Below are 15,977 nucleotides of genomic sequence, written 5' to 3'. Positions count from 1 at the left end.
CTTCCTGAGTAGGTTCCAAAGATAATCTGAATAGATTAGGGATCTAAATGTTTTTAAAAATCTATAAAGCTGTACAAATATCATACGGAAACATGGGTGACTGCCTCTTCAACTTTAATACAAGAAAAGGCTTTCAAAATAAAGACTCAAAATGCAGAGGCAATAAAGGATTATTCATTTGAATACATGAAAGTTTTTAAATTTTTTTCACAGCATAAAAACCCCATGATAAAGTAAAAGATAAACGACAATCTGGGAGAAAATATTTGCAATATATTCCACAAAAAAGAGATCAATATTGCTAATGTATAAAGAACTGAGAGACAAGGGAAAAAACCCATGAACACATAATTCACAAAAACAAGACATATAAATGGCCCTCAGATGTGAGAAAATGTTCAAGTTTACTCATAATTAAAGAAATGCAAATTAAAACAAGACTGAGGTACCATTTCTTGCTTATCAGATTGGCAAAAATTAAAAAGCAAGACTACACATTCTGTTGCAGAGACTATGGGAAAATAGGTATTCTCAAACTGGTATCACCTTTCTGAAGGGAAATACCTAAGTGGCAATACCTAACAAAACCATAAGGCACCTGCCTTTGACCCAGTCATCCCACTTCTGGAATTCTAGTCTGATGGTATACCTCCAACACAACAAAAATGTAAAAAGCACAAGGTTATTCACTGAAGCACTATTTATAACAGCAAAATATTGGAAATAATCTAAGTACTTCTGGTAGGCAGAATACTGCCTCTATCCAAAATAAGTCCATGTCCTAATGCTCAGAATCCATGGGCAGATGTAATTAATTAAGGAACTTGAGATGGGGAGATTATCCTGCATTATCCAGGTTGGCCCAATGTAATCGCAAGTGTCATTGGTGAAAGACAGAGGCAAGAGAGTCAGAGTTAGAAAGATGCTACACTTCTGGCTCAAAGAGGGAGGAAGGTGACATGAGCCAAGGAATTTGGGCAGCCTCTAGAAACTACAAAAAGCAAGGAAAAGGATTCTCCCCTAAATCTTCCAGAAGGAATGCAGCTCTGCTGACAGCTTGATTTTCTTCCAATGAGACCCATTTCAAACTTCTGGATCCCAGAACTATAAGATTATTTTGTGTCTTGAAAATTTGTCATACTAATAGGAAACTAATACAGTGCCCAAACATAATATGAATAAATTACAATATATACACACAATGGAGCATTATGCAACTGTTAGAAATGAGGAACAGCTCTATGAACTGACTGGAATGATTCCCGTGGTAAACTGTTAAATGAAAAAAGCAAGGTACTAAAGGGTATCAATAGTATGCTACCCTTCACATAAAAAAGAAGGGGAATTAGGAAAATACACGTCTGTCAGTCTATTGTGCAAAAGATGCAGGAAGGGTAAACCAAAGACTAGGAGATCAGACACCTACAGAGACAGCATGGGAAAGGATGTATAAAGAGGAGATTAGGAATAGGTTAGCAAGGATGAGGACGGAGGGATGCTCCTTTGAGTGTATCATTTTGTAGCTTTAATTATTAGAACATTGTTTTGTTTCATATACTCCCCTACCTTGTAACTAAACTCAACCTGGATATGGAGAGAATACAAAGTATAACTGTACTGCAAATGAAATAATCACCCTGATGGAGCCTAGGAAGAACAAATCTAATTTACAGAAAATCAGTAGCTTGACTTGACAGTGTAAAAGGGAAAAGAACATGCAAATAATGTTCTGTGGTTAGTGAACCTGTTTCTCATCAGGATATGTATTGGCAATCCTGTAACTATTTCATGTTTCCACTAGGATTGAAGTGAATATACTATAGAAAATGAGAGCCAGGTTTTTCACTGTTTGAGAAAAAAACTTAAATATAAAGAAGAAGGAAAGGCCAGAATGAAACATCATAATGCACTGGAATTAGATGTATCAGTATGAACTCATGCTTTAGAATATGAAATACTTCTATGTGTAAGTCTGTGTATATCCATGGGTTGGTATATAAATACATGTCTTTGCTGAAAGGATCTAGGAATAATGACCACAGCAGTAAGTCACTTAGAGCCCAGATCTTGGTTTCTAAACACCATTTTCTAAAAACCAGGACTCTTTGAATGAGTGATTAATTCCAGGCCTGGGACAGGAACGATATATATGAACTAACTTATGATCACAGAAAATGAGCAAAAAATGATGGGATATGCCAAAGGGACATAGGAATCAACTGGAAGGAATTCCCAATAGTCAAAATAACTTCAGCCATAAAATAAATAATCATGGTACTAAATTATAACCCACAGAATAATATGTCCATACAACCATATTGGTATAAATAAGTGAATAAATAAATACATGGAGATGGGATAGCTTTTCCAGTGAACAAATATAAATTGAATGAAGGAAATAAAAAGTTACCATTAGGCAAACACCACAATAATCATTTTTCCATGTAAGATCCCACCAATGGATGCTAAAAGCAGTAGGCAAAAGTTTGAGGAGAAGACAGTAACAGACTCTCAACATATCTCTTCAAAGATATTTATCAATAAGAAAAAATAGTAACTTTCCCTTAACCAAGTGACCAAAGTTTAACATTACTAGTAATAAGACCTACCAACAGTATTCTCTGATATGATGCAATGAGAAAGACATAACAGCGCTCTGTGGTTTAAAAATAAGGTGTAAAAAGTGCACAAACTCAATCTAGTCATGAGAAAAAGTTGGAAAAACCCAAAGTGAGAGAAATTATATGAAATAACCAGTACTTATACAAAAAGTACTTATCATGGAAGCAAAGGAAAGAATGAGAAACTGTCACAGACCAAAGGAGTTTAAGAAGAAACAACAGTTAAATGCAATATGAGATCTTGGATCCCTGAAACACAAAAGGAATATTAGGAGAAAACCTGGTGAAATTTCAGAAAGATCAGTAATTTAGTCAACAGTATTGTACTGATGTTAATTTGCTGGTTTTGGTCACTGTACTATGATTTTATAAATTGTTAGTATTGAAGAAAGCTGAACAAAGGGTATACGTAAACTCTCTCCTATTGATGGTTTAGCAACTTTTCTGCAAATATAATATTATCTCAAGCTAAAACATTTCTTAAAATCTGGATTCACTCTTATTCTGCATTTTAGTAACTTTATTCAAGAATAATGATATTTTAGCTTTCCCTCTTACATTAAATATTAAGGATGTTTATAGGGTTATTTTTTCTCTCTAATATCCTTCTCCCCCTGTTGCCCCATATTTTCAGTTACTTTAAGGAGGAAAATGAGGAAAACAAGACACATATGAGAAGTCTAAAGATTTTAACAGCAAGCCTACCTTACATTATTTCTGAGATAAATGGGGTAAGTCTGGGTGTGTATACATTGTATGCATTATGAAGATTTTAGAGGAAAGCAAAAATAATTATTAAAGCCATAGGATCATTTTTTAATTAATAGTTTTGGGCCCAAAACTCTGTATATACTGGACTTTCAGTAAATAAGTTAATAAATAAGAATATACTTAATGAATTAATAAATAAATTAGATAAATAAATAAGAGTTAATAAATACTTCCTTCTTGCTCAAGCAATGAAGAATGAAAAATAAAATTCACTCTGATTAGATTTATGAAAATAGAATTCTAGATGAGGGAGGAAACTAAAAGGAAAAGCTTCCTGATCCTCTATAACTGGATTCATTGGTCTCATTTAAGATTGTGAACAAACCTAAACCAGTGTTCCCCTTAGAGAATTTGAGTGTAGGAAGGGTCTTGGACCCACCTGTCAGCATGGAAGAGCTAGGCAGCAAAGGATCAACTTGGTGGTTTGACCCTTCTTTGTTATTTGTCTTTGTAGAAGGTAATGTCTATGGTACCAATGACTTTCATTAATTATTTTTTTCATTTCTCAACATAGACAATATACAGGAATTCTTAGTGTTTTTATTAACTCCTCTAAGGGATTTCAGACAAATTAATATCTTGTCCCACACTTGAAGACTTGCTGAACATTTTTAGAAGTTTCTTTAAAAGTTAGGAAATTCCTTAGGTATATTCTTTGCATTTATACCGAATCCTTCATAGTATAGTTAACTTATTTCCCTTCATTCCGCCTTTAGTAAAAAAAACACTAGCAGCTTACCACTGTCTTGAAGTTCAGGCACTTGAAGATCACTAACAGGTCAAGATGCTCATTTCAGAGGGCCTGGGCCCAGGTGAACAGCATCTTCATCTGAGCCAGTAACAGCCTTAACTATGAGATTCCTAATCTTTACTGCACAGTATCTAACTTCATGTTTATAAAGAATAAACTTTATATTCAGGTAACTGGATATTCACATTCAAAAGAATGAAAATGGACTCTTACTTCATACCATATACAAAAAATGAACTCAAAATGGAACACAAACATAAATATAAAAGCTGAAACTATAAAACTCTCAGAAGAAAACACAGGTGCAAATCTTAATGATCTTAGATTTGGCAACACTTTCTCAGATTATGATACCAAAATCATAAGCAATAAGAGAAAAAATAAATTGGACTTCACTGAAATTTAAAACTTGTATGTATCAAAGAACACTGTCAAGAATAGAAAGAACCCACAGAATGGGAGAAAATACTTACAAATCTTATATCTGATAAGGATTGATTATCCAAATATATAAACTCATACAACTCAACAAGAAAAAGACAAACAATCCAATTTGGAAATGAGCAAAGAACTAAAAGAGATATTTCCCCAGAGATGATAAACAAATGGCCAATAAGCACATGAATAATATTTAATGGGATTATTACTCATTATGGAAATTCAAAAGTACAATAAGATACCACTGTAAACCCACTCAGAATGGCTAGAATTTTTTTTTTTTTTAAGGAAAATAACATGTATTGGTGAGGATGTGGAGAAATGGTAATCATGATACATTGTTATAGGAATGTGAAATAGTAAAGCCACTGTGTGGTTCTGGGATAAATTAAACATAAAATTGATACATGATTGAGCAATTCTACTCCTGATATATATACTCAGAGGAATTGAAAAGCAGGTATTCAAACAAAAATGTGTACAAGTATTTCTATAAGCAGCACTATTCACAATAGCCAAAGGGGAAACAATATTACTGTCTTTAAACCAGTGAATGGATAAACAAAATGTTGTATATTTATACAATGGAATGAATAGGCATGAAGTACTGATTCATTACACAACACAGATGAACCTTGAAAAGATTACACTAATTGAAATAAACCTGACACAAAAGACCACATATTATATAATTCCACATACATGAAATGCCCAGAACAGGCAAATCCATCAGGACAGAAAGCAGATTAGTGGTTGCCAGGGTCTGAAAGGATGGGAGAATGAGGAGTGATTGCTTAATGGGTATGGGGCTTCCTTTTGGGGTGAGGGAAATGTAATGGAAACAAGTAGTAGTGATAGTTGTACAACATTGTGAATGTACTAAACATCACTGAACTGCACACTTTAAAATGGTGAATTTTATATTGTGTGTGTTTTACTGCAATTAAAAAAAAAAAAGAATCTCAGAAGAGGGAGGTTAAGAGCAGGTAACCAGGATGGGGACATGCCAGAAATGAGTTTCAGAGGAATAAGTTGAAGACAGTTGTGAATGAAGACAGTAGAATCAAGCTGCTGTATCCTTCCTTATAGCTCCCACTGTGGGTGAACTTGTGTTAATCACACTTTCTCTTATTCCAAGGTACTTCTTGGTTAAGTCCCCTGACACTTCTAACGTCTTGAGCCAGTTCCCACTTGGTTATCCTTTTGCTGTAGATGGAGTTGGCTGCTTTCCTCTCCTCTTCAGTACCTGCTCTACATTTTGGGTTCCTTGTCACCACAGGACTCTCTACAAAGGAAACACTGTACTTTCTTGCTTTCCTTAGAACATCAAGCCCTTCTTATTCTAAGATGTTGGTACAGCTTTCACCTCCAAAAAAAAAAAAAAAGCAGATGGAGGACATAAGAATTATAGATATGGGAGTTATAAGGATTTAAGCAATTTCAATTTTTCGTAAGCTATTTGCTCTTATTTGCTGCTTTAATTTTTATATATTTGAAGAAGCATTTATTGAGTCTACACTGTATTTCACATTGTAAAAATAACTCTAGCATATACCATTGTATAGACAAATTACAACCATGGCTTAAAACAATACAGATTATTATCTTTACTTGTGAACATTGGCAGTCCAACACAGGTCTGAATGGGCTAAAATCATAATGTCTGCAGGGCTGTGTTCCTTTCTGGAGAGTGTAGAGGAGAATCTGTCGCTAGCATTTCTCAGCTTCTAGAGGCAACCTGCATTCCTTGTCTGGGGTGCCTTCCTCCATCTTCAAAGCCAGAAACATCACATCTCTCTGACTCTTTGGTCTTTAACTCTCTACTTCTAAGAATTTGTGTGTTTAGATTGGGTCCACATTGATAATCCAAGATAATTTTCTCACCTCAAAGTCTATTCCCTGAGTCACATCTGCAATAGTCCGTTTGCCATATAAAGTAATATATCCATAAGTTTCAGGGATTAGGGTGTAGACATCTTTACAGGGTCTTTATTCTGCCTGCCACATTCATACCACAAATATCTGGTTATTTGCAGCATACCTCACCATCTTCCCACCAAATAAGATGAGAAGTTCCTTGAATATAGAGCCTGTACCTTTTACATGTCTGAATCCTGCTTAGCATGTAACACATAATTTCATATATATTAAATAACTATATTTTTGCTTTGTATCTATACCTCATTTTCTTCACACCAAATGCTATACAGACTTACAGGTCAAAGGCTGGCTCTTGTGTAATTTTTTTGTCATTAGTTTGTTGCCTGCTCTTAGTGAACAATTAATAAACTGCCCTCTAATCTTTACATGGACCATGACTGCTTTGCCTACAGAAACACTACAGAACAGCAAGGACCCATGGAATCTTTTCTTCCCTCCTTTTTTTCTGCTTTGTCCTTGTAGTTTCTATCCTATTTTAAAAATACCAAAATGCTTTTCTGGCCACTTAGATCATATATCATGGGCTTCCCTGGCAGCTCAGATGGTAAAGAGCCTGCCTGCAATGTGGGAGACCTGGGTTCGATTCCTGCATTGGGAAGATCCCCTGGAAAAGGAAATGGCAACCCACTCCAGTATTCTTGCCTGGAGAATCCATAGATGGAGGAGCCTGGTGGGCTATGGTCCACGGGGTCACAAAGAGTTGGACATGACTAAGCAACTAACACTAGGTCATATATAATTGATTTAGGTGTGCCATCTATTGGCATTTTTAAGAACGTATTCATTTTTACCTGAGATACCTGGCTGAGTACAGCCATCCATTCACTATCTGCAGTAACAGAGGCTAGAAAAGGAGTGAGAAACTGACTTTTGCTGATGATCTGAAAACATTAAATTGAGTAGTGTGAATTCTCCTCAGCTCAACTGCAACCAATTTGTAAACAAAAAAGCAATCTTTTTGATCTGAAGACTTTTATAAATGTTTATTAACCAGACTCCAGTGATTGATTTAACTTAATGATTAACTTGCTTAAACTGAAAACATATTTGGCTTTATCACCAATGTATGCTATATTGTCACTGCCAATCACCAATTACAGTTATGTAGCAAAAGGAAAGAGCAAAGGTTCTCAACCCAGGCTGTGGATTATAGTCCCTTGAAGAGCTTAATACAACTACATGCCTGGCCATGAAGAAATCTGATTAGTCTGGGGTGGGACTTGTACATTCAAAAGACCCCCTGAATCGAATCTGAATCTGAATGCAGCCAGAGTTGGGAACCTTGACAGTGGTATAAGATGTAGCTGAATCTCTAATTCTGGTCCTTTCTTCTGAAAGAAAAACACCAATAATGTGGAATTATCAAGTTATGATTTATCTTTTTTTTTAACCAAAAAAGTAGAACTTAAAAAAAAACCCACTGGGAAAACGATTCTAGTTATTAGGCTTCTTTTAAATAAATGTGTTGCTTTATTTCTTCTATTTATCCTTTTTAATTGAAGTGCCATTAAATAGGAAAAGAGCCAAGAGACATGCCATCACAGACTAGAGATATTAGTAGGCCAAGTGTTTTAATTGGGGTTTCTTAAACCTCCCCTTTGAAGAATTTTCATGTCATCTCCCACCCTAGGGACCCATTTCTTCCATTTTCAGAGCCATGCTTAGTTTTATGGACTCTGGGACATTCCAGTCTAGCTTTAGCTGTCTGGGTTCATTCAGCATGTAGGGAAGAACCCATAGGTAGCTTCAGGGGTATTGTGATAATATAATTATTCAATTTAGTCATGGACTCATCCATGTTCATTTTATTATGCTTCATAATTTACAAACATATTCTCATATATATATAATATGCCATTATGTTTCTTATTTAAAAAGAAATAGCTCCAAGTCTTAAAATGATGCTAGATGTGTAATTCCTTTAAATGTGAAGCATTTAAGGACCAAGACGATCTTCCCAAACTGCTACAAATGAGTATGCCTCTCCCTTGGCTGCCCCAGTTAGGATGAAAACTCAGGCAGCTTTAGTGTTGGAAGGCTGCTTCAACTGTGTTGATCTACACTATTTTTTGTTATTCTCCATAAAATTAAAAGTAAAATAGTAAAGTATATCCTGGTCAACAAGGAAAAACTACCATCCTAACCAACACATGTGTTGGAAGAAATCAATCTGCCATTGACCTGAGCATTCTTGCTGAGTAGGTCAAGGATAGAGGCCCTGCTCTTTGACCAAGCCATTTGTCAGGGTTGTGTTTGCAGTGAGCAACTTTGAGGGATGAAGCAACATCTCTTCCCAGTCAGAGAGCAGCCTTGCTCACCATTCATGATAAAAGTGATAGATTCTATAAGCTCATTGTTCTTCACCTATGTCACAAACCCCCGCATCCACCTCAACATCCAACAAGGCCCACCTTCCATGGGGCTTCCATGGAGCGCAGAGAAAACTAGCAGCAACACTATGCTCATGCTGCTTGCTGTGCTGGGACCAAGGCTTCTGCCAGCATCTGTGAAACAATAGCAGGCTAACTTGTTAACTTGCAAGTAGAGTAAAATTCTAGACCTTTCATGGAGCCTGCCAGTTTGGGGACAAAGATAAGGTGCTGATAGAGATGGTATTCTGGAAGACACCATCTTCCTTCTTGGAGAAGGAAATGGCAATCCACTCCAGTACTATTACCTGGAAAATCCCATGGACAAAGGAGCCTGGTAGGCTACAGTCCATGGGGTCGCAAAGAGTCGGACACGACTGAGCGACTTCACTTTCACTTTCACTTTCTGGAAGACACAGGAGAAGGGCCCTTGTTGGTTGGGTTAGAGGGTATCAGAAAGCTCCCTGAGATCTGGAAGCAAATGCTTTTGCACAAGTGGTGGTGGAAGTAGGAGGGTAGAATAAAGATCTCTCATTGTCTTGTGTGTTAAGTGAGCCTGAGAAGCAAAATGTAGGGTCCAAACAAGACTCCCAGATGGTGCTTTGGTTGTGGCACATTCTTCTCTGGAGTAGGAGAAGGAAAGGATGTTATCATGACATCAGTGGGGCAGCAAGCCCCCCTCCCCAGCCAAAAGGCATGCAATGTGGCTGCGGCTGTTGGGTCAGGGGTTCCATAAAGCTGAAATAGTGGTGTCAGCCTTTAGGATATAGAACTCTGCACAGACTAAATACATCAGATATTTGTTTGTGGAGTCCAGTGGTGGGAAGCCCTTTGAAATTGAGAGTCAAGTCAAACCCTTGCTGACTGGCTCTGAGCTGCTCTTTCCCTTCTCCTCTCCTCCAACTTGAGCTGCTTCAGGGAAGATGGCTGAGTGTGCCAGGGAACTTCAGGGAGGGGAGAGGAGGGACTGAATGTTTATGGCTCTGCTGGATATGGGCACCATGTCTACTTGGTCCCATGCAGGGAGCGTGTGCTAAGTGCCAAGGTGGTCCAAAGTGCTAAGGATGCAGGGCGGAGCAGTGGCACTAGTGTTGGCTAAAAGAACGGTGCCCCTGAGCTCTCTAGGGGTCAGGAGAGCACAGGGGAGGAAACAGTACCAATTCCAGAATGAGAAACCAAAGGGAAAAAACACATTTGTATTTCCTATCTTCCCCAGCTGGGAAATAGCCTAATTTCCTGAAACTATCATGATAACCCCTGAAGTACCTATGTTAAAACCTTTGGTCTTTGTTCCCATAGAGCAAAGTACAGCTGATAGGGTTTGAGCAGTTTGCAGTGAGAAAAGAAAATTAAAATACACTGGACTGATTCAACATAACTGCAGTTGTGTCCCCTGAATATAAATGTATAATGTTCTTTGTTTTACTTGCTTTTATTGTAAATGTTCATGGTGACGAGAGGACATTCTCCCATTGAGGAATTCTCTGACCCCTTCCAAGAGGTCCAATAGAAACAATATATTCAACAGAGACAAAAATAGAAAATCCCAGCCATCTCCAGAAGCCACTGCCCAATACAAGCAGTGCCACATACTGGACACAGGCACCAAAATGCATCCTGTGTTAGTTTTCTGGGCTGCCATGGCAAGGTACAACAAACTGGATGGCTTCAGCGACAGAAATAAACTGTCTCAGCTTTGGAGGCTAGAAGTCCAAAGTTAGGGTGTTAGCAGGGTTGGTACCTTGTAAGGGCTGTGAAAGAAGGCTCTGTTTCAGGACTGTCTTCCTAGTCACATGACATTCTCCCTGTATGCATGTCTTTGTGTCCAAATTTTATAGCTGTCATACTGGATTAGAGCCACCACCCTAATGACTTCATTTTAACTAGATTACCTCTGTAGAGACTCTTACCTCCAAATAAGATCACATTCTGAGGTTAATAGGGGTTTGGATTTTAACATAAGAATTTGGGGGTGGGATGAGATCCAAACCCATAACATACCCCTTTCAAAAAGGGAGGCACTTTTGCTCCCTTTGTTGCAAATTTGTATATAGCCTGAGTTCCCCCCTGCTTCCTTGGAGCAGTTTTCTCAGAGCTATAAGATGCTGTCTCCCGGACTTAGAGTCCTAAACATTCCCACCAAATAAAACAATTCTCTAGTTGACTCATTGGAAAAGACTCTGATGCTGGGAGGGATTGGGGGCAGGAGGAGAAGGGGACAACAGAGGATGAGATGGCTGGATGGCATCACTGACTCGATGGACGTGAGTTTGAGTGAACTCCGGGAGTTGGTGATGGACAGGGAGGCCTGGCGTGCTGTGATTCATGGGGTCGCAAAGAGTCAGACACGATTGAGCGACTGAACTGAACTACTTTCAAAAAAAAAAACAGGGAGGCAGTTAATTGGCCTATTACTGAGCTCCTGTTAAAAACCTAAACCCCTAGAGAATTTGTAACTCTCAGGTCTGACATCCCCATTTTTGAGTGGATCAACTAGGACATGAAAATACAAGGAAAGTACCCATTTGCTGATCAAATGAAAATAATAAATTTGAGGATGTGGCTAGCTTGGCCCTAGTGTCATCTCGGTTTTGCATAAAGTAGTAGAAACTACTACTTTGGGGAAAACTTTATCCCCTACTCTGACACCTGGAGCAAAGCTACTGGCTCAATAGGCCCTTCGGATTCACAGTTTGTCCTAAATGCCTGGGCCTGGTTCACCTTTGGTTCAGCTAAGCTGAAAACTAATGGTGCCGACAGTACTCCTGCCAGTTTGACCTCAGTGCCAACTATAGTGGGCAGAAGTCAAGGCTGTTCTCAATGCTCTGGTCAGTCACACTGAGGGGCAATCTACCATGGGCCTGAATAGGCCAAGAATGCACGGCCCAGACTACTGTTTGTTCAGGCCATTTCTTGAGGTTTTCCTTGAGGAAGGAGTTATGAAGTTCTCCCCACCTCAACTCCACCAGCTCCCCACTCACTAGAAAAGCAGTAGATTCCCCAAGCCCAGTGTTCCTCAAGGGTGGCACAACCCACTGAGTGCACAGCACCCATGTGAACCCATCAATGTCACCTCCATCAGACTTGAGAAGCATGAGGAATTGACATGAACCTCACGCTTCTCCTCTTACTGTGCTGTGAGTCAAAAAAAGGCCTCTGTTACACATAGGTGTCTCCTGTGTTCTGCCAGCATCCATGGAATAGTAATAGGCTAATCTCTTAGCTTACCTTCACAAACACTGACTTCTGTAAAAAGCCCTATAATTTCCAGAGGTCTTGGACAAGGACTCTCTGAGTATGTAACATACTCTGTTGGTTCATAAACCTAATGTTTGGTCACTTCTCGGTCACTTTACTCTGTTAAATAGTTCAGTTGCCCATTCTTTGCAACAGTTCCATTCTCCCCAGAGAAATCTTTATCTTGTAGAAAACACTCTTATCATAATAATAATGACCACAGCAATGGCTAGATTATCGCCTCCAGTTTACAGGTTAGGAGACTGAAGCACAAGCCACACAGTGAGTCAGGAGGGAGAAGTGGGATTCAAACCCAGGCGGCCTTGCTTTAGTTCTCACTTTTAACCAGTCACTATATGTCTCACAATAGGACCATCTGCTCCTAGGGCTATAATGAACCGCAGAGGCCTAGAGATCTTTGTTAGAAATCTTAGGAAAATAACTTCAGTCAAACATTTAATACTTGATTTTGACATATAACATTTTTTTTCAAACTTTAAATGTTTTATTTTGTATTGGGGTTTAGCTGATTAACAATGTTGTAGTAGTTCCAGGTGAACAGCAAAGGGACTCAGCTGTACATATACATGTATCTGATGTACATTTTAAAATACTTTTTAATAACGTATATTAGGCAACTAGACAATCTTCTACTTTGCTTTGATCTTTTTATCTAGCCATTGTATCGGAGAAGGCAATGGCAACCCACTCCAGTACTCTTGCCTGGAAAATCCCTTAGGCAGAGGAGCCTGGTAGGCTGCAGTCCAAGGGGTTGCTAAGAGTCAGACACGACCGAGCAACTTCACTTTCATTTTTCACTTTCATGCACTGGAGAAGGAAATGGCAACCCACTCCAGTGTTCTTGCCTGGAGAATCCCAAGGACGGGGGAGCCTGGTGGGCTCCCGTCTATGGGGTTGCACAGAGTCGGACATGACTGAAGTGACTTAGCAGCAGCCATTGTATAAATCCAGTGTCAAGTGTTCATACTCTATTAAAATTTATTGTTGCTATAAAAAATTATCAAACAGTGGCTTGAAAAGTGAAAGTTTCTCAGTCATGTCTGATTCTTTGCAGCCCTGTGGACTATAGCCTGCCAGGCTCCTCTGTCCATGGAATTCTCCAGGCCAGAATACTGGAGTGGACAGACATTCCCCTCTCTAGGGGATCTCCCCAAATTGGGAACAACACAAATTTATTGCCTTCTAGTTCTGGAGGTCAGAAGTTCAGAATGGACTGGAAGGATGGCATTCCCTCTGGAGGTTCTAGGAGAGAATCTATATCCTTACCTTTTCCAGTTTCTAGAGGCTGCCTGAACGTTTTACTCCATCTTCAAACTCAGCAGCATAGCATCTGCAAATTTCTCTCTCTCTCTAACTCTGATCCTCCTGCCTCCCTCTTTCCCTTATAAGGACCTTTATGATTACATTGGACCCATCCGGAAAAACCAGGATAATCCAGGATCTGCCCCTACAAACTCATTAGCTTACTCACACTGTAAAATAACATACTGACAGGGGGTTAGGATGCAGACATCGTTTGGTGGGGAGGAGGGGCATTATTCTGTTTGCCATACACTCTGTAAGCAGTTATCTTTTCCTTCTTTATGGAAATTTTTACATTAGGTATCTAGATTAAAGATTTAAACAAGTCCATTCACCAGATAATTAGTAGTCCATTTCATCTTGTCTTTGAGGGTAGAGCACCAAGAGCATTTTACATTTGGGGAGGTTAAGGAGAACATAGCACTGAAACACACGTGACAGAAACTTTAAGCACTGTAACAACGTAAACTTTTTTTTTTTTAATGTACCTGAAGTCGGGAATTCATAAGCATGAACTCCTGTTGGCTTTTCATGTTCTCATTCATAGACTTTGAAAATATAAACCCCATCTTGACCTAAAATGTAAAAAAGCAAAGTTTAAAGCAGTGTATTCTACATGCATCCTCACATGCTCTATTTTTCAGGCTACCATGAGCTTAAGACAAAATTTAAAAAAAAGGAAAATTTTCTGACCTGGAACACATTATGGATTCTAGTCTTGGCTCCTAACTAGCTGTCTGATCTTGGACAGACTTAACCAGCAGTCTTTTCTTGCTTTTAGTTTTCATAAAGCAGGAAAAGATACTTGCTTAGAGTGTACAGCAGTGCCTTAGAGTGACAGAATAATGCCCCCGGCCATTGTTTACCTACACAAGCACAGCTAACAACCAGGTGATTTCCAAAATCCTTTCCTGTTCTATAGGTTCATATTTCCTGATTTTTCTTCCCACTGTATATCTGGAAGAACTAAACACACAAAAACAAACAAACTCTCTCCTTTTTAATGAGGGGCAGGGTGAATACCATCTACTCTCTTACCTTCTGTATAGTTGGATGACAGAACTTTTGCTTCTGATGAGGGGTAACTTAGAAGATGCATTGCACACCTAGAACACTGATTTCTCTGTGCTGTTTGCGTTTATGCTTTAAGTGTATCAAGGTTACTATATCAATACTCTTCCTACAGTCCTTTTCCCTCTCTTACCCAGTTTTTCTATTTCCATCCACCCATTGCTAACATCCATTGGCCATTGTCCTCTAGCCTCATTTTTTTCTTATTAAGTTACTATTAAAGTTCTCAAAATGGGGAAAACCTAAGGATACTTAAATGTCTTGGGAAACACAAATTTTAAATGAATACTTGGTATCATCTATCCTATTTATCTTACTTAAGAAGTTCTTAAGTAGCCTGGCAATTCTAGATGGTCCAGAACTCAGTATTTTGTTCTTAAGTCAACTGGGTAGTTACAGAAGACCTCAGTTAGTTGTTGATTCTGCCTTCAGAACACTACAAAGTTCAGGAAGGTTATGACTCCTCTACCCTCCTCAACAATGTTGCTGATTCTCTTTGGGAAGCCATTGAGCACTTAGTGAACCTCAGCTCAGAGTGGTCATTCTTAATGCTTTCTACCCAGGATTCACAATATTCTGTGGGAACCCTGGGCAGAGCTCCTATTTTCCATATCCTCAGAAAAAAAAACAAAAAAACAAAAACACAAAAACACGTGGGTTTTAGCTTAACTGGTGAGAAGATGAAGGAAGAGGGAGGGCATTTCATGCCAGACATAATGGGTTATCCCTGCTAATGGGGCTCCAAGTGAGTAGATATTACACGCCAGACATCAGTAGCTTCCCTGTATTTTGGCCAGAGACACACCATGGATTTATAGGAGGCTCCAAGCCACAATCAGCTTCAATGTTAGGCATAATAAGCTGAGCCAGAGGAGGAGAGGCACAATCCTGAACAGGCCTGGGAAGTCATGAGATTTCCCTACCCACCCCATCCCTCAGCTGCTGTCCTACTCCATCCTGTGACCAGAGGCACAGCCACCCAGTAAGGTGGAGAGATCTAGCAGAAGTTCTCTCTTTTCTCCATTTTTACAGCCCCATGTCCATTGTCTCCAACAGCAGAGCAGAACTTGCCTGAAGGCAGAAGCAATATATTACCCATTTTGGCAGTCCCCAGGGTGTCTCTTTCCCACAAATGTTGCAGAAAGCATGATACAAGAGAAAGTGTAGCTCAAACAGTTGCCATTTCTTATTTTTCTTTTGCACGTAGGAGTAGATAATTGAATTTTTACATATGCAGCAAACATTTATCAAGAAAATAGCTGTCCTCTAATCCTATTTACACACACACACACACACACACGTACACACCCACACCCACACCACACCCGCACACACCCTGTATGTCAGAGTTGGGTCCCATAGAGTGCTTCTATTTATAAGGGGGTGGACTCTCCTTTGAAGTGGAGTTACAGTCCTCATCTAGGGAAGAGAAACTATCTGGAAAGTTAGGACTTC

The 15,977-nt window shown here is 39.0% G+C and overlaps 1 protein-coding gene across 4 annotated transcripts in view; it reads right to left on the bottom strand.

The window, feature by feature from the left end:
• The window catches only part of PLGRKT (plasminogen receptor with a C-terminal lysine), a 51,528-nt gene that overhangs the window by 20,911 nt on the left and 14,640 nt on the right, over positions 1–15,977 (bottom strand). For all 4 annotated transcript variants that reach the window (XM_025281546.3, XM_025281543.3, XM_025281545.3 and 1 more), the window contains one exon: positions 13,940–14,026. In XM_025281546.3, the coding sequence (XP_025137331.2) occupies positions 13,940–14,020 (81 nt within the window). In that variant the 5' untranslated portion in view covers positions 14,021–14,026. The remainder of the gene's footprint in view (positions 1–13,939; positions 14,027–15,977) is intronic.

Source organism: Bubalus bubalis, chromosome 3, assembly GCF_019923935.1.
Source record: "Bubalus bubalis isolate 160015118507 breed Murrah chromosome 3, NDDB_SH_1, whole genome shotgun sequence".
Taxonomy (NCBI): Eukaryota; Metazoa; Chordata; class Mammalia; order Artiodactyla; family Bovidae; genus Bubalus; species Bubalus bubalis.
The sequence above is the reverse complement of the archived record's forward strand: the minus strand, read 5'-3'. Positions and strand labels throughout refer to the sequence as shown.